Source organism: Cricetulus griseus, chromosome 2 (genome assembly GCF_003668045.3).
Source record: "Cricetulus griseus strain 17A/GY chromosome 2, alternate assembly CriGri-PICRH-1.0, whole genome shotgun sequence".
NCBI classification, from domain to species: Eukaryota; Metazoa; Chordata; class Mammalia; order Rodentia; family Cricetidae; genus Cricetulus; species Cricetulus griseus.
This window is the reverse complement of record NC_048595.1, coordinates 109336864-109363187: the sequence shown is the minus strand read 5'-3', so window position 1 is coordinate 109363187 and position 26324 is coordinate 109336864. Positions and strand designations below refer to the sequence as shown.

Genomic DNA, 26324 nt, shown 5'->3' with positions numbered 1-26324 from the left:
AGCAAGAGACTGCAGTTCTTACTGTACCTGAACACCACATGAGCGCAGAAGCCTTGGAAGTCAGAGTTTGTGTTGGATACCCTGGAATTGTACTTAAGCCTTGACAATGTTATTCTTATAGAATGTTGAAAGAGTAATAAAACAGAAGCTACCGTTGATTGATGAGACTCTTAAGTTTATTTAGAAATTATCCTTGGGATAGAGCACCCCAATGTTAAAAGCAATTACTGGGCAAAGTGTGGAAGTTCAGGTCTTTAGTTCTAGCACTCCAGAAGTAGAGGCAGCCTTTGAATTTGAGGTCAGCCAGGGCTACACAGTGAGACCTTATCTCATGTGACTCCAGTCCCAGAGGATCTGATACCCTCTTTTGGACTCCATAGGCAGCAAGTATACATGTGATACATAGACATACATGCCAAATGCCCATACACATAGAATAAAATGATTTTAAAATTTGAAAAATAAAGAAGGTACCTCGAACCTTTGCTCTACACAAAAATAATTTTTAACGTATGAAGAAATTATCCTGAATTTGATTTAAACACTTGATAGCATTGCTGCAGAAATTAACTTGTGTTATTTGGGGGAAGGTCTCTTTCTTACTGTTTTTCACTTTTCTCCTTAGGCGAGTGACAGGAGTTTTTCACGAGACCAAGAGCTGGCTCTTAAATCCTTCGTGTTGGTTGAGTCTGTGTGTAAAAGTCTTCAGACCCTTGCTGTTGCAGTGGCTTCTCAGAATGCTGTGTTGCTGGAAGGACCAATAGGAAGTGGCAAAACCTCCTTAGTTGAACATTTAGCTGCAGTGACAGGTAGAAGGAAACCTCCTCAGCTTCTCAAAGTCCAGCTTGGAGATCAGACAGACAGTAAGGTAATTAAGAAGTGGCAAGTATTGCTGGGTTGGTGTGTTTACAAATATCAGCATTCTAATATTTTTGCTAAGGGAACATAGAATGGGTATTGCCCTTACTTGTGGCTTTTGGGATAAGTTTTATAAGCCTTACATGCCTCCTTTCCATGTTGAAATTTCATAGGATTTGTCAAAGGGTATCTCAGGTGTCTGATTTTCTAAGTAACCTCTTTCCACAGATGCTACTGGGCATGTATCGTTGTACAGATGTCCCTGGAGAGTTTGTATGGCAACCTGGCACCCTGACACAGGCAGCCACAAAAGGCCACTGGATCCTTCTGGAGGATATTGACTATGCTCCCTTAGATGTGGTATGTCATCTTGTTGAACCATTTGCTCTACACATTGTCTTTGAAGAACATTTTGTCCACAGTGCTCTGGGGATGGTTTGTTGTTAACAGTTTCACATGGTATGCTGTAGGAAGCTCTTTCATAGTTACCTGCCTAAACTTACTTGAGAGATTGGGTTTCTTTGATTGTCTCCTATTTCATAAAGTACTTACTAAATGTTTTGTGCTATTTCTTGTAATGATTGAGTACAGTGAGCAGCCTTATTACCTGGTAGGCAACTATTAGGGATACATTGGGAACTTTGAAATCCTGCTTCTCAGATTTGGCATCTGTAGAATAGGAGGTGAGGACAAATGAGGGAGGAAATAAAGTACTTGCATCTGTCTGCTGAAGAAATAAACACTGATTGTGCATTTTTGTTTTTGTTTTCTTGTTTTTTGCTTTTTTTGTTTGTTTTCGATACAGGGTTTCTCTGGGTAGCCCTAGCTCTCCTGGAACTCACTCTGTAGACAGGCTGGTCTCAAACTCACAAAGATCCACCTGCCTCTGCCTCCAGTGCTAGGATTAAAGTTGTGTGCTCCTACTGCCTGGCAAGTTTTTTGTTTGTTTGTTTCATTTTGTTTTGTTTTGAGTCACTTTTCACTCTACAGCTGTGAAATTAGCTGTGTAGCCCGTGCTGACCCTGGGTTGGCATTGCTCTTGACCCAGTGCTATGATTACAGGAGCATGCCACAATGGTGGGCTATTTTGGCTTTTAAAAAGATCGCTTCTGCAGTGAAGTAGTAGTTTCTGTTTGCTCTGAAAACCTTAAACTTTTACCAAAAAGATGTACTAAGGATTAAGGTGTGTTTTTCTTTAGTTAGGTTTTTTTTTTTTTTTATTTTAATTTTTTTATAAGGTCCATCTTCAAGTTGATTGCATATTGAATTTTGCATCCTGGAGACAACAAATGGTTATGTGTTGGACATTAAGTCCCACCTAATCTAGCTTGTTCTGGCTCATTCTTTAAGACTTAGTGAATGTTTTTATCTTTGGAGCAGGTTGAGTGAATTCTTCTGAATTAAGCTTATCATGGTGTGTGGTCATTTGTATTTCTCTGATCTCTTGTAAGACCCTTGACTTTAAAGTCCTAAGTCCTGTTTGCATCCTCCTGTCTTGCTTGGTTCTGGGCCATGGTAAGCTCTCAATGAATATTGAGTAAATGAGGTGTTGAACTGGAGTGCAGGTAACTCAGAAAACCCACATATATTTGATTCCAATTTGAACTGTGAAAGCTGGGTGGAGTTTCCTTTAAGTATATGTCCATCATTTGGAGACAGATGGTTTTTGTTGGTTTGTAACTTCTGTGTCAATGGGGTTTTGTGATTTAGGTTTCTGTGTTGATTCCTCTGCTGGAGAATGGAGAGCTTTTGATTCCTGGCCAAGCTGACTGTTTGAAAGTAGCTCCTACATTTCAGTTATTCGCAACCAGGAGGTATGTGTGACTGACTTTTCTGTCCCCATTCTTAAAGCTCTTCTTGATGCTGCATATTGGAGCCTCTATGAAAATATCCCAAAGAAGCCCTCGGACATCAGGGAATGCCACATAACTTAATCAGAAAGACTTGAATTCAGTTTTCAGCTCTGTCACTTGTAGTCATAGTTCATTGAGCAAGGGATGTTACTGGGCTTTTCCTTATACATTAGAAGAAAACAATGATGTTCTTGGGGCAGTATAGTTAATATGTAAGCATGTAATTTGTCTAGAATGAGCATTTAATATACATCCCCCTCATTCTGAAATCTGTAATAATTCCCAAGTGTAGCTTTTGGTAACCAGCAGTGAACTTACTGTTTAAACATGCCTTCAAGTATGTTTTGTTGAGGTCATTTATGCTTTACAGAAGTGTCTTATGGTTGGGATCTGAACACCGCATGGTTTTAATTGCAGTGGTTTAAAAGTAATTGGTAAAAATTCTATCACTCTTTTTTTTTTTTTTTTCCAAGACTCATGGGCCAAAAGGCAACTTTTAATACTTTTTCATCTGCCATACCTATTAGTACCTAGCACTAAAATGACAGTTTTTATTTATGAGTAAGGAATTGTATAGCAGTCAGTATGGTTTCACTTACCATAGTTTTAGTTGTTCAGTCATCGGTAGGATTTGAAATTGTTAAATGGAAAATAATGGAAATAAAAACCCCTAACATTTATAATATTGTTCTAATTGATTATTTTAGAGTTTTGTTGTAGAGACTTGCTGCATAACACAGGCTGGCCTCAAACTCTTAGTTAAAAGTTTTTCCCAGATGTGAGGTTAATATGTATTGACACCAGGCCCAGCTTTAGTCTTGTTATTATCTCTTGCTTTAACTAATTAATAAAGCTTTACCATTGGTGTCCAGATGTAGATTTGTACTGTCTGGTTTCAGTCATCTTTCATAGGTCTTAGGGGTTTGTGCCTCATAGGTGAAGTAGGCTGACTAAAACTAACATGGAATCTGAATGTTTTATGTGTCACTATTGGTATTTTCTCCTTTAAAATGCAGGCTCTTGAGCTATGGAGGAAGTTGGTATAGACCACTGAATAGTCATGCTACTCTGCTAGACAAATACTGGACCAAAATTCATCTGGATAATCTGGACAAGAACGACCTCAACGAGGTATGCAGTTTTGGAGAATAAGGGTGCATTTCATTTTGAAAAGTTCCAGAAGTTCCTCATAGGTGGAAATAGAGGAAGTAGTACAGAGGAATGTCCCTAACTGAAATACCTGAAATCAAGAATTCAAACTTTTGTTTGTTTTGTTTGTTTTGGTTTTTGGTTTTTTAAGACAGGGTTTCTCTGCGGCTTTGGAGGCTGTCCTGGAACTAGTCTCGAATTCAGAGATCTGCCTGCCTTTGCCTCCCAAGTGCTGGGATTAAAGGCGTGCACCACCTCTGCCCAGCTAAATGTTTTTCTTTTTTCTTTCTTTCTTTTGTTTTTTTTAAAACAGAGCTATTTCAGAATGTGAATCTCAGCACACACCTAACATTTTCTCAAACTTCGTGGGTTGGGAGGTTCTCTGTGTAGTCCTGGTTATTTTTTCCTTGGGATTTACTTGTCTATTTTATGCATATTTTATACTTGCCTGTATGCCTGCATGACAGAAGAGGGCATCAAATCCCAGTATATAGATGGTTGTGAGCCACGATGTTGTTTCTGGGAATTGATCTCAGGACCTCTGGAAGAGCAGCCAGTGCTCTTAATCACTGAGCTATCTCTCCACCCCATCCTGTTTATTTTTAAACTCATATAGATCAGCCTGCTTCTGTCTTCCAAGTACTAGGATTAAAGGAATTGCCACCATGGCTCTGTTGTTTTCTCAAACCTTATGTCCCAGTTATGTCTTAGATATGGTCTGTATGCTCTGTGGCAATGTTTGGTCGGGCACTTGTCACTGGCAGGCTCATTTTCTACTCTCTAAAACCTTCCTTGGTCTCCCAACCATCCTTGACCACATTGTTCATTGACAAGGTGATACACTTCTCAGATAAGACAGGTGACCTCAGGGTTCCTTTTTGTTTATAATTCTCCTGTGAAACAGATGTGAATAACCACATCAACATTTTATAAAGCCTTGGAACCCGTAGTACAAATGTGAAGCTGTTCACTGTAGTGTTAGTAGCTATTGAAACAAATAGGACTAGACATTGTGCTTTAATATTCGACTTTCTACCTTTTAAAACTTAACTGCTTTTTATCAGTGGCTCTTCTTTTGTGGTCTGCTTTAATTTTTTTTCCAAATAATGTTTTTTGTTTATTTTTGACTAAGATTACCTAATCAATCTTATATAACTATATTCAGGATTACACAACATAGTACTAGAGGAATTCTTTTAATTCAGGTACTTGGGTAGCTATGGTTTGGTTATTTGAGTACCTTCTTTTGTTCTCTAAGCTATTCTAGATAGCTATAATTGTCATATAATTTAGTAAGTCATGTGGGGAAAGTCATAGAGTTTAAGTGTTGTGAGTGGGTGGGAACAGGGACAGGTGAGAGTACAAATTATTGTGCTTGGTAAAGATTACAAATTTTACAGATTACAAATTTTGTCAGCATTCGTTGTGTACTCCCCATCCCTGTGCTAGAGCTTGACCCAGGTCCTTACCCAGATTAGGGCAACATTCTGCTGCTAAATCGAATGTCCAGTGTAATTGGTACTTTTAAGAGTGTCTCCTAGCTCTTCCTTTTTTTTTTTTTTTTTTTTTTTTCTCTTCGAATCAGGTTCTTCAGAGCAGATATCCAAGCCTTTTGGCCGAAACTGAGCACTTACTTGACATATACATTGAGCTTACTGGAGAAAAACATGCTTGTCCAAGTGATAGTTCTATTGACTGTGATCAGGCACCACAGGAAGTTTCAAGAGAAAACAGAAGAATCATCCTTGAGGGAAGAGAACTATCTTTAAGGTATTGGACTACATACTGCTGTCTGTTGATATTTTAAGAAACAGTTTACTGGAAACTTCTTCCAGTTAGAAGCAGATGATCCTGGCAAGTCAAGTTTACAGATTAAACGTATGGGTTGTATCATGAGATCAGATCTCCTTTGAGCTGGGTAGGGCACAAGCATGTAATTTTAGCATCCTAAGAGCCTGAAGAGGTCAGATCTTCCAGGCTAGGCCAGGCCAGCCTGTGTAGCCAAACTGGGATAGCTCACATAGCTCAGACACAAAGCTTTAAAAATTAACTTAAATGGTTGCCTCAATCATTCTCTCAGGAGAAATCCTTTCTTTCTTTCTTTCTTTCTTTCTTTCTTTCTTTCTTTCTTTCTTTCTTTCTTTCTTTCTTTCTTTCTTTCTTTCTGGTTTTTCGAGACAGGGTTTCTCTGTGGCTTTGGAGGCTGTCCTGGAACTAGCTCTTGTAGACCAGGCTGGTCTTGAACTCAAAGAGGTCCTCTGCCTCTGCCTCCCAAGTGTTGTGATTAAAGGCCTGCGCCACCAACGCCTGGCTTTAGAAGTTCTTTCTTAATAGGACCTGAGACAGAGTCTCTCTGGAGCACTGACTGTCCTAGAGCTTACTTTGTAGACCTGGCTGGCTTTGAACTCACAGAGATCTGCCTGTATCTGCCTCTTGAGGAGGAGAAAGGTGTGTGTCACTACACCTGGCCTTCTTAACAGGTTTGAAGCAAACCCTGTTTGGATTTGCTCCGTATAATGAGCTCTGTGTCTTAGCTCTCCATTCTCAGTGGGGATGAGGAGTAAGTGTGTTCCCTGATTTAGTAGTATTTAGTCTCTTTCCATTCTTGTTTCAGTGTTTGGCGTGGGTACGGGAGAAATGGGTATGGTTAAGAACTTAACCTCTAGCACCCTTTCCTTCACATTGGAAGAATAGGGACATTTCAGTCATCAGGTAATCTTAGACTTCAGAGGGCTAAATAACTTGTCGTTTCTTTAGCCTGATTTTTGTTTGCTTTTAAGGGATCTCCTGAATTGGTGTAATAGAATTGCTCATGGCTTTGACAGTACATCTTCATCAGCATCACTACATGTTTTTCAAGAGGTAAGATGCTGTTGGTTATCTTCCTTGTGGCTGCCAGCTTCTCTAGCTACAGTTTACTTCTCTTAACCACTAAAAACTGAGCTGCCTTTAAGTAATCAGATGTAATGAATAACCTAACCTTTAAACAGGGTGTTACAGTAGAACAGTTAAGTTTTTACAGTGAAACAGTGAGATGAAAGTTTGACTAGAATGGGGTGGTGTGGTACGTCACAGTGCCTCTAGAGCTGTGGTCTATAGCCTATGTACCATCTCTTCAAATCTGTATTTTTGGTTTAGAGAGGTATGTGGGAGCTACAAAATGTGATGTAGAAAGTGAAAATTGGGGTGTGTGTGTGTGTGTGTGTGTTGCATGCCTGCTTGGTGCCTGTGGAAGTTAAAATAGGACTTTGGATCCCTTGGAATTGGAAGTATAGGTGAAATGTTCCATCCTTCCCCCCAATAGAATAGAATGCAAAAGAAATCACTGTTATATAACCTCCTGTAAAATTCCATCCCTCTCTTTAGTTTTTGGTTCTATTTCCTATTCGGAAATACTGTGGAGAGTGCTTCTGTTGCTTTCCACTTGCTTATCCTAGACTTGACATAAGTAGGGTCTTGCCTTGTGAATCTATCTGCTTCACTCTGCATGTTTTCACCATTAATCCTTATAGCATTTATTCTTTTTTAGACAGAATAATATTCCCATTGTTTAGATATCTGATATTTTATTCATTAATCTGTTAATGGGGCTTTATGCTTTTATATTTTTGCAATTGTGAAATATGCTTCTGTAGATATATCTATACAAGTATTTCATTAGTAAATAAGCAGTATTTGTTGGGAGTATTTATACTGGATTCTTCCATCATGGTGGCCTGCAGTCAATGGTGGTAAGGGTTTGAGCTGTGACTGCCCCCCTCAGTCAGGAAGCAGTGAGAACTTAATGAAATGATACTCTAATTAGTGGATTGCTTTGTAAAAAATTTTTTAATTCTGTGTGTGTGTGTCTGTCTGTCTGTCTATCAGTCTGTCTGTGTGGGTCCATGGATATGAGTGCAGGTACCCGAAAAGGCCAGAAGATGGCATTGGATCCTCTGGTGCTAGAGTTACAGACAGTTGTGAACTGTCCAACATTAGTTCTGGGAAATGAATTCTGGTCCTCTGCTAGAGCTGGACCACTGAGTCATCTCCCTAGCATAATGTATTACTCTTAAAATCAGTTGACATTTCCCTTTGTTGTTCTGATAGGCTCTGGACTGTTTCACTGCCATGCTTTCTGAGCAGACAAAAAAACTGAAAATGGCAGAAATTATTGGAAGTAAACTGAACATTTCCAAGAAAAAGGTATGTGCTGCTACTTTTCCCTGTATGTTGGAAGAAGACTGGGCTGCTTGACTGGATGATCTTTGTTCCTTGTCAGTGGTGGCAGTGTTGATTCCTCTTTAGACATTAATCGTCCATTGCTATCTGTCAGGAATAGGAAACTTCCAATGTAACTCTCTGGTGTTGTTTCTTAAAGTGAGTTTACTCCTGTCACCCAGTTATTATAGATACATTGTTCTCTCGTGTTTTAGTGAAAACAAAAACCATTTTTGTTTTCAGGGTAAGAATGGTCTCAGTAACATCTTATACTTATATACTTATATACTTCATTGTACAGATTTTTCTTTTTTATTGTTTTAGTATTATATACTTATTTATTTATTTTTGTGGTGCCTCACTGTGTAGCTTCTTCTGGCCTGGAGCACACAGATCTGCCTACCTCTGCTTCCAGAGTGCTGGAAATAAAGATGTGTGCCACTGTCTCCAGCTTATTTTTCCTTAACAATGAAAAGAAAATAGTTCCAATGAATGATACTAACTAGGTTATTTAGGTTCAACACTGAGATTGTCAATATCTTGTCTTTTACTTTTCACATCAAGATGTGTATTTAAGTACCAGAGATTGTAACCCAGTGGTAGTGTATATGCTTAACATTCATGCGGTCCTGGATTTGGTGTGTAGAGAGGAGATATATGTAGTTTTAAAGGGACAAGCCTTAGAGCAGTGGTATTGGTATTGTTGAAGCCTGCAAAAATCTCTTGAATTAATCAGTGCATTCTTATTTGAAGCATCATGTCAGTGATTGCAATAGTAAAGAAGTTTGTTGAGTCGTGTGGTGGTGGCTCATGCCTTGAATCCCAGTACTCAGGAGACAGAGGCAGAGGCAGGCGGATCTCTGAGTTCGAGGCCAGCCTAATCTACAGAACTAGTTTCAGGACAGCTAGGGTTGTTATACAGAGAAACCCTGTCTTGAAAACAACAATAAACAGCATAAAAGGAATTTTGTTGAGCTTTTGTAGTAGTAGAAGTGGTTTAGGCTCAGAATGTGGAGTGCCTCCTGAAAAGAACTTGACTGGTAAGTGTGTTCATCATGGTAAGCAAGCGTCATGAAAACACCATGATTGGGTTAGAGGGATGGATCAGTGTTTCCTCTATTGATTGAGGCAGGCAGGGGCTCCCTTTAAGCATTTTGCCTATTCTTGGCCCAAACCTGAGCTTTAATCTGCTAAGAGATGAATAGCTATTTTGTAGACTTCTAGGAGCCTCTGCTGCAGCTTTTTTCTCTCTCAGACAGACCTTGTATTCTTACTGTGTGTTAGAAATGTAAAGCTAACAAAAGCATAGTGAAAGAACAGTTTTCATTTTGTTAGGAATGGATTTTTTTCCCGCTCTAAGCTCTTGGTAAATGTCAGTGTGTTCACTTTATCTAGACAAAGGCTTATTTGAGTGAGTGAAATGTACTGTTATAGTTTCTTTCCTGTTCTATGAACAGCCCCTTGACAAAGCAACTTAAGAGAGAAAGGTTTATTTTGATCACAGTTCCAGGTGAGAGCCCCTTCAAGGCAGAACATGACAAACAGGAGGTTGGGAGAGCTGGTCAGAGTGCACCTACAGTCAAGAAAAAGAGCAAAGAATGCTTTCATGCTTGGGCTCAGCCTGCCTTCAGCTCTGCAATCCAGGGCACCTACCCAGAGAACAGTCCTACCCAGGGTTGAGATGTCTCTTCACACATCAATTAACACAGCCAGGTCGATCCTTCATGGGCATGGCCAGAGACTGTCTTCTGGGTAATGCTCAATTCAGTCCAGTTCACAACTAACACTAGCTGTCTTTTGTACCACCTCTTGGATTTGTAGTCAGGGTTTAAATAAGCATTTAAGAAATTTGGAAAGTAAAGGAAATCCTTGCTATAATGCCAACTTGGGTTTCTTGGAAGTACACTCTGTTTTCATGGTGGAGGGCTGATGAGAAGTGTGCATTGAGGTACTTTGGCTAAGGGAAATGTTTAACAGCAGGCAGGTTTTTAACTTTGTTGAAATCTTTCTCTTCCACAGGCTGAATTTTTCTGTAAACTTTATAAACCAGAAATTGTCATTAATGAGTTAGACGTTCAAGTAGGTCGAGTGCGGCTTTTGCGGAAACAGAGTGAAGCTGTTCACGTACAGAAGTAAGTGGAACTCATGAGCCTGCAGCTTGTATTTCAACAGAGAATGCCTGGCCAAACATCCCTCCAGTTAGAAGATGTTGAGCAATAGTAATTTCCCCAAATAGGTTCTGGGAACTAGATGGTAATAGCGTGGAACTGAGAGAGGTCCTTTACTACAGTGTATTAGTGGGACAATGCTCAAGTGAATACCTGGCTGTACTGCCATGTAAACTCTCATATAAAATTCTAAATAATGTGTATTGGAAATGTGTTTTTGACATTGTGCTATTTGAATTGTAGTCAATCACACAGGCTGTTGAAGTGAAGGCCTCCCACAATGTAATATGACCTTAGTTTAATTAAACCTTCAGTATTTCATCTCAAGACAAGTCATAGTCACAGATTCTGTTTAGATTCAACTTTGGGGGAAGACAGTTTTAACACATTAAAACTATGTATTATTATTTAAATATTTCCAAGATACATTTTTGTGTTGTGTGTCTGTAAGATGTATGTATGTGGTTTTGTGTGCTATGGCATGCAATGTAAAGGTCACAGGACAAGTTTGGGAAGTCATTTCTTCTCTTTCCACCTTTTTATGGTTTCAAGGGATCAAACTCTGGTTGTCAGGCTTTCATTGTACATAGTAAATGGCTTACCCACTGAGTTGTTCTCCAGTTCCTGTGTAGGTGAGGAATTGAGGCTAATGTAGAAAGCGATTTGTTCAAGAACATGCCATTCGAGCTATGTCTTTTTTTGGATGTCCAGAACGTAGCATCTTAACCACAGGTGTCATCTTGTTATATGTGACACTTACCAACTGAATGATTGTTTAATGTTTATAGAGTAGAGTAAATTTGTAGTTGGTATGTTCTAAGAATATGTTACAATATGAAGACAATCACTCTGGGTTATTTTCTCATTGGATTGGTTTTTTATATCTAACACTAAGAAAAGCTTGAAGCCTGCATATTTGTTTTTCCCTTTTACTTCCTTCATTTCACTGCTGGGCCTTGCATAAGATAGGCAAGCAGTGTACCACTGAGCTACATTCCTGGTCATTAAGTGTGAGGTGGGATATTTTTAGATTGCCTGGGCTGCCCAAAAACTTTTCATTATTCTGCCCAGGTCATCAGGTCTGGCCTATCTAGCTTGTAAAAATCCGCTTTTCCTTTTCCTAGGGAGAAGTACACTTTTGCTGCTACCCGCCCATCCTCTGTTCTCCTTGAGCAGCTTGCAGTGTGTGTCAGTCAAGGGGAACCTGTATTGTTAGTGGGAGAGACCGGAACTGGTAAAACCTCTGCTGTCCAGCACTTGGCTCGTGCCACAGGTACCTGAGAGGCTTGGGGGGTCAGGAGGCGGCAATATACCCTAACTTGTACCTAGGACTGTCTTTAAACTTGGACTCTTTTTGCCTCAGCTGTCTGAGTGCTTTGATTATATGCATGCATCACCATGCCTGGCTTTATGTTGTTGTTTTCTTCTCAGTAGTAAATCTAAGAATATTAAAGTTTGAAGTGGACTTATTCCACATGCAGTTGGTTTTCCTGAAAATAACTATTATTGCAGATAATAATTATCTCAATTATATTATCTCTACTTTTCATACACACAAAGGCATGCATACATGTATATATTGTTTCAAAATAAATCAAATTGTGATATATATATATATATATATATATATATATATATATATATATATGCTATCTATGGCTTTGCTTGTGTAGCCTAGCCTAGTCTTCTGCTTGTGAGCCTGTTGGTCCTTCTGCCTCTGCCTTTTTGGATAACATTATAGGGAGATGGCAAGACTTGCTTATGTTTGTGTGTAATTAAGTTTATTAGATAGCCTTTTAAAATGTCTTGCTCCTTTTAATGGCCAAGTAGCATTTTACACTCTGAATATTGATTTATTTCTTATTCATAGACATCAGTATATATTGGAGGATTTCTTTGTTTGCTTGTTTTTTTTGTTTTTTTGTTTGTTTGTTTTGTGTGTGTGTGTGTGTGTGTGTGTGTGTGTGTGTTCTCCAGACAGGGTCTCACTATGTAGCACTGGCTGTCCTCGAGCTCACTATGTAGACCAGGCCAGCCTAGAACTGAACAGAGATTCACCTGCCTCTGCCTCTGGAGTTCTGGGATTAAAGACATGTAACACCACCACCTAGTGGAAGGATCTTGTTGTTGGTTACAATTTTTAGTTTCGTGGAATTTTAAGACTTCTAAAAATTAATTGAAAGGTCAAAGAAAATGCATTTGTGAAACTTGCCCTGCCATCTTAAGGAATGCATTGTGATTTTCAAGTAAGCTTTTTGTTTTTTCCTTGTTTTTGGAAACAAGTACTCACTGTGTAGCCCTGGCTGGTGTGGAACTCATTTTGTAGATAGACCAGGCAGGCCTGGAACTCAGAGGTCTGCCTGGGATTAAAGGCATGCACCATTACTGCCTGGCTCCTTTAACTGTTGAAAGCAATTCTTTTCCTTTGTTTCTTAAAGGTCACCATTTGAGAGTTGTCAATATGAATCAACAAAGTGACACTGCAGACTTGCTTGGCGGGTAAGTGTGGTTCAAATACTATTTGTTTTTAAGACAGGGTCTCACTGTGTAGTCATGACTGGCCTGGAATTAACTATATAGACCAAGATGGCCTCTGACTCATCTACCTGCCCAAAGTAAAGGTATAGCCAGGCAGTTGTGGTACATACCTTTAATCCTAGTGCTCCGAAGGCAGAGGAGACAGGTCTATAGAGTGAATTCCAGGACAGGGTCCAAAGCTGAAGAGAAAGCCTGTTTCCAAAACCCAAAACAACAACAACAACAAAATGGTACAAAAGATATAATGCCACAATGCCTGGTGTACAACACAGCATTGGAATAATTTGTTGGTGTATGAGCTTGAGGGTGCATGTGTGCTGTAGCACACATGCGGAATTAGATTAGTTTATTGGTGTGTGCATGAAGGTGCATATCTGCCACAGCTTGAAGGCAATTCACATCAGTTTATTTTCTCTCTCACCCTCTGAATGCTGATTTTCGAGTTTGGCAGCAAGCACCTTTACCCACTGAGCCATCTCATTGGCCCCTCTCTTAAATTTAAATGACACTTGAGGTCCTTGTGTTCCAAGGAATGTTTACTAAATAAATACTAAGTAAATAGTTATTTATTTCTCTTTCTTTTTTTTTCTTTTTTTTTTTTCTTTTTTTTTTTTTTTTTTTTTTTTTTTTGTTTGAGTCAGGGTCTTGCGGTAGTCTCGGCTAGCCTAGAACTCATTATGTAGACCAGACTAACTGAATCAGAGAGCCACCAGCCTCTGCTAAGATTAAAGCATGTGCCACCAGGCCTGACTCAAAGATAATGCTCTTGATGGATAAAGTTTCAGAAAAAGCAGAAAGTATATGTTACCCAATGCTTGTGTTGACCCAGGTGGCGGTTATTTACCATCATTGTGTGAGTGCTCCCCGAATAAATACTTTTTTGTGGATTCCTTTAAACCCACCTTTACTTGGACTCCCAAAGCACATTAAATCCATTGGTCAAACAAGATGTCAACCACAATGTAGCCCAACCTGGCCTTAAACTCTGGATTCACCTTCTTCTACTCTCCAAAAGCTGAGATTATAGGCCTGTGCCACCATACCCTATCTAGGCCTTTAATTTTAATGATAAATGTTTTGACCCCATTCTCACAAATCAAATGCTGGTTTTCTTGATGTTAGACAAACATTCTATGCAGAGCTGTGTATATCCTCCCATCCTCTCATTTAATTGTTATCTTTTTTTTATTTTATTTAAATTGGGTTTCAGAATGGGGCGTGCATGCACACACACACACACACACACACACACACACACTCACACTCACACACATCTTTATAGTACTTGTGAGAAGAAAAAGCCAAATTCCACTAATGTGGAGATGAGAGAACTTAAAAACTGTGTGGAAGGAGGACAGGAGATGAAGGCGGAACAGATAATGTCCCCCAAGAGGAACGCATCTAACCTAAAGTAGTAAAATACAGGGTACATGACCATATCACTAAGCCTTGGGAAGGGGCTTGAGTTACATCTGAGGGAAAACCCAGTAAGTAAAGCAGGGACGTTTCTCTTTGGAGAAATTGAGAATGAAGAGAAGAAAAAAGATGGGAGAAAATTAAAGATAAATACAATGACCAACCCTCAACTTCCTTGCCATGCACAGGCAATTCTTAAAAGAAACAACATTGAAAACAGATGAGTGAATGTGCGAACTCACTCAGCCCACCCCTGCATCATTTAGTTTCAGAGCATAGCACAGACTTTCTGTCTTGTATTTTCTCTTCTTTCATGTCTCATGTGGAGATGAATTCCCAAATGTATACCCTGTGTGCAATATACATAGCTACTTATTCTTTTTGTTGTTTTTCTGGTTTTCTTTTTCTTTTTTTTTTTTTGTTTGTTTTTAAGACAGGGTTTCTCTCTTTTTCTTTTTCTTTTTTCTTTTCTTTTTTTTTGGGGGGGGGTTTCAAGACAGCATTTCTCTGTGTAGCTTTGGAGCCTATCCTGGCACTCCCTCTGGAGACCAGGCTGGCCTCGAACTCAAAGAGATCCATCTGCCTCTGCCTCCCGAGTGCTGGGATTAAAGGTGTGCGCCACCAACTGCTGGCCTCAGGGTTTCTCTCTTTAGCCCTGGCTTTCCTGGAACTCATACAGATACACCTGCATCTGCCTTCTGAGTGTTGGAATTTAAGGTGTATACCACTACTGACGTGCTGTGTTGGTGTTCTTAGCATTTCTGGCACATAGACTCTTCCCTGTGTACTTGAGAGAGCTGTGAGGGTTAGGGTAATGTCACTTGTTCACGGTAGTAGCCAATCCAAAATTTAAAGCCAGCTTTGTCTTGATGTTATATGCTCTGGGTTAGTATATTCCTGCCTTAGTTGGGCCTGGGTCCAATCCATAGTGTCTTTAAGACGAGTACTTTTCTTTAGATCACGTGCATTTTGTTTAATTTCTTTGGTCTCATTGCTTTGCTTCTCTTCACTTCAGTCCTTTTCCATTTCAGAGTTACAGTTGTCCCTTTTGGGCAGTGGTTCTCAACCTTCCTAATGCTGTCACCCTTAATATAGTTCCTCTTGTTGTGGTGACCTTCCAATCATAAAATTATTTCATTGCTGCTTCATAACTGTAATTTTGTTATGAATCGTAATGTAAATATCTGATATGTGACCCCCAGTCTCGACCCATAGCTTGAGAACAGCTGCTTTAGGATCTTAGCAGATCATATCACTGTCTTCCTCAAATTCTCTACTATCTTCCCTGAACATTAGAACACATCAGAAGGTGTATTTTGGCCGGCAAAGCATTCATAACAAACTCTGGCACCTCTCCAACAATGTGTCCACTTTGCTTGTTGGTGGAGCTGAGTGACATTCAGCGACAGTTTTCTTTTTCTTTTTTAGTCAGTTGAAACCTATGTTGATTTAATTGTTTTTTAGGAACTAGGCTAGGCCATCTATTGGTTATACACTATTCTTGAGTGGCGTCTTCTGCCTCTCACAGATGCCTGCTTAGCTGCCTTCCCTGTTTGAGTTAAGCCTCTTTCAAATGTTCCCTCTTTGGGAGAGTTTATCACTGCTGTATACAGTGCCCCTTCTTGCTTATTTCTTTGCTGCAATTAGTATAAATCCATAGTATCTAAACCACTGTTTGATGGTTTATAGGAATGTTTTCTGTGTTAGCTCTCTGATTAAGTCATAAGCTGTGTAAGTGCTGATCCAGAGCCTAGGAAATGAAAGATGCTTCATACGTTTTACTGAATAAATGATGTATAAAAATGCCTGTCAATGCATTAGTGAAAAAAGTCTGATATTCCCTTATATTATCCACCATTCCCTGCAAAATTTTTCTCTGCTCAAACTGAGAGCAGCACTTATCCCTGGACCACCAGGGCTTACGTCTGGACGCCTCCCATAAAAACTTTTTTTTCCTTTTTCTTTTAAAGGAACTCATATTTACATATCCATCCCCCATTCCCTTGTCTTCCCATCCTTCTGTGTTCCCCAGTGACCCCTCAACCCACCCCCTACCTCCTCCCCAGGGATAGTGAGACCTTCCCCAGGGGACCATCAAAGTCCGTCATCCCATAAAGACTTCTTAAAACACGGTTTGTCACCAAGTTCGATACGTGTTCATTTAAATGTGACTAGTAGTAAAATAAATATCTTTTGTTGTCCAGTTTTGATTAGTCTGCATTGTGTTTCCTAGTTCTGCTTCAAGAATTTGTGAATCACATTTACCTTTTTTTTTTTTTTTTAAAGGTTCAAGCCAGTAGACCATAAGCTTATTTGGCTGCCCTTACGAGAGGCATTTGAGGAACTGTTTGTCCAGACATTTTCCAAAAAACAAAACTTTACCTTTTTGGGACACATTCAGACCTGCTACAGGCAGAAACGATGGCATGATCTCCTCAGACTAATGCAACACGTACAAAAGTCAGCTACTGCCAAGGAAGGAAGGGAGAGCCAGTCAGGTAAGAATGTGAAAGGTGTGACACTGAGGCTCATTAAGCAGATGTAAAAGAAGAATTTGGTTAAAAAGAGAGAACTGGAACTTTGTATGTCTTCAGGCAAAGGTGACTGACTTGTTTTGAAGTGTTCCTGCTGCCATGCTTGTAGACATGGTTCTATTAAGGTAGCTCGATGGGGCTGATATACAAGTACTGCCTAGTAATCATGATGACTTATTTTCTGAGAAAGAGCTGGCTTCTACAGTAAACAAGCTTTTGGTAGCTTAGTGGCCTTCACTTTGCTTCCTCACCTATGAAGTGGTAAAAACTACCACTACTTCAGCTACTTCAAAGGTTCTTGTAATGGGAAATGCATTATAGAGTACACGTACAAGTGAGCTAATGCTGACTGCCATGAGGTTAGCATTTGTAAGAATTTGGATTTCGTCCCTTACACTTGGTCTAAGATGCTCCACACTCTAGTATTTCACAAGTTTTATGGTTTAGAGTTTTTTTGTTTGTTTGTTTTTGTTTTTTAAGACAGCGTTTCTCTGTGTAGCTTTGGAGCCTATCCTGGCGCTCCCTCTGGAGACCAGGCTGGCCCCGAACTCACAGAGATCCGCCTGCCTCTGCCTCCCGAGTGCTGGGATTAAACGTATGCACCACCAACGCCTGGCTTGGTTTAGTGTTTGAAACTTTTGTATCACTTAGTAAAAATATGTCACAACTTTAAGTGAGGGAAGATTTATTTTGGCTTGTCATTTAAGATTAATTCCAGTCCATCCTGATGAGCTATAGCAGCAAGCAGGACTGTCCTATCTGTGGCAGTAGGAGAATAAGGTGATAGTTGGTCACCTAAGAGTGACCCTCAAAGCAGAGAATAGCTGGAAGTCAGTTCTCTTTTTCCCACCATGTGGATTCCTGGGATTGAACTCAGATTGTCAGGTTTGGTGACAGGAGCCTTTATTCATTGAGGCATCTTGCCAACTCTAGAGAGGAGCTGTAACTAAAGGCCAGGGTTTAGTTTTTAAAGGACTATCCTTAGAGGCCTATTTCTTCCCAGCCAGCTCTCACCTTCTAAAAGGTTCCATGGCTTGCCTGGTGATGGTGGCACATGCCTTTAATCCCAGCACTCTAGAGGCAGCACTCTTAGTTCAAGGCCACCCTGATCCTCAGAGAGAGTTCCAGGACAGCCAGGGCTGTTACACATATAAACCTTGTCTTGAAGGAAAAAAATAAATCTTCTCTACCCCGATTCTCAGCACCCCTGTTTGCATGTGCTCGTACACACACACACACACACACACACACACACACACACACACACACACACACACACTTAAAATTAACAAATAAATCTTAATTTAACGAAAGAGTGGTTTTAGATAGGGAATATGCATTACAAACATGTGCCTTTGGGGAGAATTTCATATTCAAACCATAACACTTCAAAATTTGAGGAGGTCTTGTCTATTCTTTCCTAGGGCTGCTTCTAAAGGAGAAATGGGAGGCATTTGGCCTTAGACTCAACCACGCCCAACAACAAATGAAAATGACGGAAAGTGCCCTTTTGTTTGCATTTGTGGAGGTATTTTATTTATTATTCAGGTTAATGGATGTTATTCTGATGGTGAATAAAGTCTGTAGAGGCTTATTGTTGGTATTGTCTTTCTGTTGTACTTGTTGTTTAAGACTGAAAATATAAGGGGAAGAAGTGTTCTTCCCAGTGTTTAGGGAATACCTAGTTGAGGATAGTGTACTCTGTTACTTCACCTTTGTATGAGGGGACCAGGCTACAAGCTCCAGCTTAGTTATTTGTGTGAATATTTGCAATTGAGAAAAGGGTATGAGTTGGTGAGTGCAAAGTTTTGGTTCTATACCATGGTCATCTCCTATTTGCTGTGGGGAAGTACCATCTTAATTAAAATATGCCTCAGTGATATAGATCTGAATAAAGATTCATTTTGGTATTCTTTGATACACACTGTTTTAGGCTGTGAATAACAAACAGTATACGCTGTTGATATGGAAATTTTGGGTTCTTTATATGCTTTTGTTTGTTTGTTTTTGACAGGGCCTGACTGTGTAGCCTTGGCTGGCCTGGAACTCAGAGAAATCTGAGATCAAAGACATGTGCCACCACCCTTGGCTTGGGTGCTTTTAATATCTAATTGGATGTTTTCCATTATCTGAATTTGTTGTATGTTTACTTGTTCATCCATATAACTATTGTTTATATCCTCCTACATTGTAGGCCTAAAGATGGTTGACCATTTTGGAAATTGATTGGGTTTACTTGACCTAACACTGCCAGCTGCCTGCATTTGTCATTTTAAGTATAGGTTCATTAGCGAGAAAAATATGCCCTTTCCTCCGTTCTTAACCTTGCTTGTGCTAAATGCCTTTATTTGAAATATGTTATCTTCCAGGGTACCTTAGCTCAGGCTATAAAGAAAGGAGAATGGATCTTACTAGATGAGATTAATCTGGCTGCTCCTGAAACACTGGAGTGTCTAAGTGGTTTACTTGAAGGATCTTCTGGCTCTCTGGTTTTACTTGATCGAGGAGACACAGGTAGCATTGGGGTTTGACTTGGCACCAAATCTTGGTCACTTAACATGAGATTCTTTTGGCTAGACATATTCCAGTGGGGTTTATTATTTAGGTAATGACTTCCTATGGAAGTATATTGAACTATTATTAGGTGTTGTGGGGTTTGCAGAGAAGAATAAGGTAATTTGTCAAGGCATTTAAGTTGTAGATACACAGACATTGTCCAAATAAATTGTACAAATAAAGGACTTAGGTAGTAAAAAAATATTTAAAAGTAAACAGACTCACCAAAAAGACTTGGACGTGAGATTAAGCAGAGAGAGAGAGAGGGGGGCGGGGGGAGCTCTGTGCTGTCTGCTAGAAAGGTGAGCTTAGAAAAGGATTGGTGGGGGAACAGATAGCTCCAATGTGGCTCAATCTTGGGCTCTATGCATTTACCTGGAGTACTGTGGCAGATCACTTGAATGTTAAAACCTGTTGAAATTTTCTAATTTTCTCTGTAACAGAGCCACTGGTTCGACACCCTGATTTTCGTTTATTTGCATGCATGAATCCAGCTACTGATGTGGGCAAAAGAAATCTCCCTCCAGGAATAAGAAATAGGTACAGATTTTCTTTTCTTTTCTTTATTGGTAGCATTAACATAACTGAACTTAAACAATGGTTGAAATTCATTGGTCTCTTAAAAGAGGAATCTTGACTTCCTTATTTGTTACTTCTCTGTTCTATAGCTTGTAGGCATGTAAGAGAGTCTAGAATACAGGAGAGTCATTCTCTGTTATTGTTCATTATTTATTATGCTTCTCCAGGTTGATCCTAGGCTGTGTACATAGTTCTTTGGTTGTTAGTATGATACTAAAAAAGGTAGAACACAGTTCATCTCTTAACTTTTAGGGAAATTTCATTTGTAGAACATAATAATTTTAAGTGATTAGTTTTGGCCTTTTATATATGTAACATTGAAGAATAATATTTAGTGTTAGCATATGGACTTTGGGAGCCCATTCCCTCTGAAGGGATACTATTGCAGCCCAGATATGATAGATCATCAGCTTGATTCATTCTACTTGCCAGACTTTTCTTTGAGTTTTCTAGGTGGCTATTGTTTTTTTTTCTTTCAATTCTCATTTAGTGTATCTATCTTCTGATTGAATTTCATTCTGAAGTCCTATATTGTCAGGTCCTATATTTCAGTCAGCCTTAGTTTCTGTGTTTGTGGCCGTCATTCAGGTCTATCTTCTCCTTACAGTCTTTCTCTGTAACTTCATGGAGCTGATTCTTTCTTCTTTAATTAAACTCCTTGAATTCTTTGATCAAGTTTATGATTGTTCTTTTAAATTCTGTCTCCTGGGTTTCATCTCTACAAGATTGGTAGGTTTTGGAGATAAGATACTGTCCTAATGTCTCATATTATTAGTATTATTGTGATGAGATCTAAGCATGTGGACCTTTTTCATTAGTTCTTTGTCTGATATGAATAGAAGAGAGAATGGGCCTAGAAAGAATGAGGTCAGGTGGACACAGGGCACTAGGCGGGTTACAAGGTGTGCTTCATGGTCCAATCCTGTGCTGTGGGGCTGGGTGCTGTGGGTGGATCTGTTAGATGTGACATGGAAGGGTCCTGCTGGAAGCCTAGAGATTGACTGCAGATGAGAGTCACCAGGCTATACCCTAGAACAGTGAGTGGTTCTCCACTTTCCTAATGCTGCAACCCTTTAATGCAGTTCCTAACCATAAAATTAATTTTGTTGCTACTTCATAAATGTAATTTTGCTACTGTTATTGTAATGTAAATATGTGTTTTCTGATAGTCAGACTCCCCTGTGAAAGGAGTCATAACTCACAGGTTAACAACCACTGCCTTAGAGAATGATGTGATACATATTAATTTCTCATGAATAATTAATAATTTTCTTATAGGTTCACAGAACTTTATGTGGAAGAATTAGAAAGTAAAGAAGACTTACAAATTCTTATTGTGGATTATCTAAAGGGACTGAGTGTGAGCAAGAACACTGTGCAAGGAATTGTAAAGTAGGTTTTCTTTTGCTTGTCTTTACATGATTTCTTTCGCGCATAAAAATTCCATTCCATGCAAACACACACATTTTCATGATTTGCTTTTGTGTAGAGAAAACTGTTAGAAGGATTTGCTTTGAAATTTGAAATTCCTTTAGATTTTCCTCAAGAAACTACTTATACCACCTATGAAAATTAACAGGTGCTGTTCTCTTGATTACTTCTGTATATTCACAGCTTAGTATTTGAATTCCTAAATAGTAAATTGCCTTTCTTTTTATCTTTCTCTGTGTCTCTTTCCTACTTAAAATTTTTGTAGCAGCTAGATGGAAGCCAGGAGTAAGTTTGCTACTGTAAATTGATTTATTTTTAACATAGGACTTCCATGTGTTGGCACTTCAAGTGTCTTTCTTGTGTATTGGAGGCCATCTGGAAAGACCATAGTGTTCTGTGCAGGCAGCCTGAAACTGTTACAGTGCAGACTCAGAAAGCTAGAAACTGTTGAGAAAACCGCATTCCTCTTGAAGGGAATAGAATATGGGAAGAGTTGAAATAGGATAGGATATGAGCTATTCACTTAGTATTTTATCGCTTGTTCTCTACCCCACCGCTGGTGATGCATATGAAATCCAGGACCTTATATATGCTAAGCAGGTGCTCTGTAGCCCTGGCTGTCATCAGCCTTCTGAGTTCTGGGATTAAAGGCATGTACCACCACTCCTAGCTATTATACTTGTTTCTTTTTTTCTCTCAGTGCCATGCACCTTAATAGAACTGAGCTCTTCCCTTCCACACCCCTGCTGGAACCAATCTATTGTAGAGAGGGACACTTCAGCATTCTATCACAGTGTTTAAGAGATCCCTTTGATGGCTTTAGGTCGAGTCATAGACCATGATTTTCGGCCCAGCCTTTGGTACACAGATACCAACATAGACCTGGCGATAGTAAGACCACAAACCCAGATGTGGCACTCTGTGGCAGCACCAAATGGGACATCACTATATCCTTAGAAGACAGCATGGCACACTCAGATCAGTATGACCCCCAGCAGTAGCATAGCCCATGATCATCAGCATGGCTTCAAGGTGCAGCACAGACCATGTTCCTTGGATTGTCCTTCAGTGTTAACATGGGCCACAGAAGGACAAGGATGCAGACATGGCCCTCAGTAGCAGCACAGGACCAGGCATCACTATTGCCCCAGGTGAAAGGGCAGAATATCCATGTTGATGTGTGCTCACTCTCAAGGTAGCAGTGCCAGCATTACCCATGGACATCCCGTATGGAATCACCCTCTTTAAAAAGGAAAAAAAAGGCAAAAAAACCTCCCAATTCTTTTTATGGAATTTATTTCTACAGTTGTAGTTGCTGTAATGAATAAGGCAAAAAGACTTAAAAGTGAGCCAGACATTACCAAATGAAGCACTAGAGTTACCTTAAATGTGTCAGTCATAGGGACATCTGTGTAAAGGGCTTGGATTTTATCTGTGATTCATGTTTGGTTTCTTTTGCACATACAGTTGATCACTAATCACAAAATTTTGCAGTGTGGAGTTCTTATTTCAATCTTCTGTCTTGGGAAGGGTAGTAATGTTAACATTATAGACCAGGTCACATTATCTCCCTGCTTCATAACAATTTGACATTAGTATAGGCAGACAGCTCTGTTCTTTGAAATCTCACGAATTCTATTTGCCATGTGTAGGTATTCGTTGCCTCTTGTGTAGAGTCTGCGCTGGAACACAGCATATGAATCAGCCTTTTCTTGCTAAGTCTCTCACTTGTTACTCTGCTTACAATACACAAGTTTCTCGCTCTTTTCCATTGGTTCCTTTTGGCTAATGAAGTAGCACCTTGCATTTCCTAATTTTTCAAAGACATTCATTATGGTGTTTAAAAGATAAACTTCAGATTATGTGAACAATAGATTTGTATAGGCTTAGATGTTTTGATGCATGCTCCAGAGTGTTGCGTTTCTCTTTTATGAAAATAGCCTTTGGATGCTGGGCAGTGCTGGTTGTGGTGGTGCATGTGTTTAATTCTGGCAGAGGCAAGCAGATTGCTGAGTTCAAAGGCAGCTTGGTCTACAGAGTGAGTTCCAGGCCAGCTGGAGCTATACGGTGAGACTGTGTCTCGAAAAACTACAAAAGAAGAAAATTGTCTTTGCAGTTTCAATAGAGAGGTACAAACAGCAGGAAAATAATTACTATTTAATAAACCCACCTTCACTTCATCCTCTTTGTAGCTTCTACACTGCTTTGCGGAAAGAGTCTGGGACCAAATTGGTGGATGGAACTGGCCACAGACCTCACTACAGCCTTCGGACCCTCTGCAGAGCTTTACGGTTTGCAGCTTCCAACCCATGTGGCAACATCCAGCGCTCACTCTATGAGGTGTTTCTACTATCTGTCTGACTGAGGGGCTGAGTGGATGGGCTTACCATAAATGGGAGGGATTGGGGATGCAAATGCCACATCTGCTAGTGCCTACCAGTCAGTTTTGTCTCTAATATTTTGGACAAAAGCTACCCTGCTCGTTTTTCTACCACCTTATCACATTTAAAAGTTGTTGTGGGCAAGGTGGTGCTGGCACATGCCTTTAATCTCACAGAGACTATCAGATGTCTTGAGTTTGAGGACAGCCTGGGCTACACAGAGAAATGTTGTCTCGAAAAACCAAAAAAAAAAAAAAAAAAAAAAAAAATTGTTCTAGGATGTAGCACCCCAGGAGGTTAAATTTTATTCCCCCAAAAGGCCAGTTTGCACTTATCTGTATTTGTGTTTTTTCTCTAGGGCTTTTGTTTGGGTTTCTTAACACAGCTGGACAGGGCATCACACCCAGTAGTTCAGAAGCTCATCTGTCAATACATTATTTCTGGCAATGTCAAAAGTCTGCTGAAACAGGTGTGTTCTTTGGTGTTCAACTTGTTTAATCTAGAAGCAAAGCTGAATTGCCATGTTTTTGTGAGGAAAACCTTCCTTTCTGTTTTTGCTTTTCCCTTTCCATGTGTTAGAGTGTTTTGCCTGCATGTATGTCTATGGACTACTTGTGTTCTTGGAATGTCAATGCCAGAAGAAGGCATTGGTTACCCTAGGAACTGGAATTAGTGATGGCTGTGAACAAACCATGCTAGGTATTAGAATTGAACCTGGGTCCTAGAAAAGAAGTCAGCGTTCTCAATCCCCGATCCATCTCTCCGGCCTCTTGTAGCAAAAAATTTAAAAAGACTATAGATGTGTATTGTCATCATTCCAGAGATATTGGTCCTGAGAATGGAGCCTAAAAATGAGGTGGATGAAATCTCATCCAGTAGCCAACTTTATTCAGAGGCAGTTTATGCTCTGAGGGTTAAGAGGAGTCAACTTAGTAAAGTGTACAGTCACGAACAAGCCACATGCTTGAAACATGTTTTCCATAGAGACATAAACAAATAACAATAGCCAGTTGTAATGAATAATCCTAAGTAAACTCACTCTTTTATACTACATCTGGGAGGAGCATAAAAATACATTCTAAACATTCTAAGAACAATTCCCATGTTTTGAAGAAACTGAGTTCACAAGACTTGTGTTTTCTCATAAGCACTTTGTGTAAGTGAGACCGTTGCACAAGGGTATTACTATGCTCCTTTCCTAGTTGGGGGCATGAAACTTCTGGGATCAAACTTAGGATCTCATTCATGGGCAAATACTTCACCCCTGAGCTATATCACTATACTCAGCTTTCCTTAAAACAAAAACTAATTGGCCAGATGGTGGCGGCGCATGCTTTTAATCCCAACACTCAGGAGGCAAAGATAGGTGGATCTCTGTGAGTTCGTGGCCACCCTGGTCTACAGAGCTACTTCCAGGACAGACTGCAAAGCAACCTGTCTCGAAAAAACAAAAGCAAAACCAATTGATGAATTTTGTGTGTGAGTATGGGCGCACAACACCCACAGTATGCATGCAGAGTTCAGCAGAGAACTTTCAGTGCTTGGCCTTTTCCAAAGCTGAGTCAGGGTGGCTCTGTTTCTGCTTCTGTGTTCTATATTCCAGACTAGTTGGCTTGTGAGCTCCTAGCTGGTTCTCTGGTCTGCACACTTCATCTCTCTAGGGGTTCTAGCATTTCTAATGATGGTCACCACATTTAATGTTTTACATAGGTTCTGGAGATTGAACTCCAGTTGTCGGGCTTGTGTGTCATGTCTCTCACCTCCCTTTTTATTTAGCCTACCCATATCTTAAATATTTTTTTAATTGCCAGTTAGTCATTGGGGTTTGCTTAGTTACTGCTCTATTGTGAAAAGACACCATGACCAAGGCAACTCTTATAAAAGAAAACATTTACTTGGAGTGTTGTTACAGTTTTAGAGTTAGTCCATGATAATTATTGTGGGAAGCAGGCAGGTATAGTGCTGGTCCACAGGTAGTAGTCCCAGACCTGTACCTGCATTGGCTTTTAAAACCTCAGAGCCCACCCCAAGTGACTTACCTCTTCCAAGAAGACTACACCTTCTAGTCCTTCCCAGACCGTTACATTGACTGGAGACCTGAGCCTATGGGGGCTTTCTCATTCTTATTTAAAACCACTGAAAGGTTTTAAAAGGGGGGCGTGGGAAGGATGATTGTTAAAAACAACAACCATTTGAGTTTGATAAGAAATTACAAAATAACAGGCTAGAAGAAACTGAGAAACTTTCACCATCTAACTTGTTTTTGTTGCTTGCTCATTAGGATGAGAAAGATAGAAATTTGAAGTTAATTTGTATTCAACATTTTAAAAATAATACATGCTTAACTACTAAAGGCTATAAATGTAAGAATTCAGGCATTATGCTGGCCTACGTCTGTCACCTGGCAGAATGTATTCAGGCAGTACCCTGGTCAGCCCAGATGCAAAGGACCCCTTAAGAGGAAGACCTCTATCCACTTACTCTCTCTTTCCCTCTTCTGCTGTTCCCCCAAGAAAGATAGGACTTTTCCTGTCTCCCTCTTTTCTTCTGTCCTTTCTCTGTCTCTGTGTCTCTTTACCTCTTTCACCCCTGACCCCTTTCTCTTTCTAATAAAACTTTTCACTGAGCTCTGTCTGCCTGGCATGTTTGTCACTCTGACTA

The 26324-nt window shown here is 39.8% G+C and overlaps 1 protein-coding gene across 2 annotated transcripts in view; it reads left to right on the top strand.

Annotated features, from left to right (window-relative positions):
* Mdn1 (midasin AAA ATPase 1) overlaps nucleotides 1-26324 on the top strand; it is a 137743-nt gene that overhangs the window by 17364 nt on the left and 94055 nt on the right. For both annotated transcript variants that reach the window (XM_035439939.1, XM_027403424.2), the window contains exons 6-22: nucleotides 626-868; nucleotides 1087-1218; nucleotides 2569-2672; nucleotides 3728-3842; nucleotides 5446-5630; nucleotides 6641-6722; nucleotides 7950-8045; nucleotides 10080-10192; nucleotides 11353-11501; nucleotides 12667-12727; nucleotides 16469-16680; nucleotides 18141-18244; nucleotides 19086-19230; nucleotides 19716-19812; nucleotides 21130-21243; nucleotides 23475-23622; nucleotides 24022-24132. In XM_035439939.1, the coding sequence (XP_035295830.1) occupies nucleotides 626-868; nucleotides 1087-1218; nucleotides 2569-2672; nucleotides 3728-3842; nucleotides 5446-5630; nucleotides 6641-6722; nucleotides 7950-8045; nucleotides 10080-10192; nucleotides 11353-11501; nucleotides 12667-12727; nucleotides 16469-16680; nucleotides 18141-18244; nucleotides 19086-19230; nucleotides 19716-19812; nucleotides 21130-21243; nucleotides 23475-23622; nucleotides 24022-24132 (2211 nt within the window). The remainder of the gene's footprint in view (nucleotides 1-625; nucleotides 869-1086; nucleotides 1219-2568; nucleotides 2673-3727; nucleotides 3843-5445; nucleotides 5631-6640; nucleotides 6723-7949; nucleotides 8046-10079; nucleotides 10193-11352; nucleotides 11502-12666; nucleotides 12728-16468; nucleotides 16681-18140; nucleotides 18245-19085; nucleotides 19231-19715; nucleotides 19813-21129; nucleotides 21244-23474; nucleotides 23623-24021; nucleotides 24133-26324) is intronic.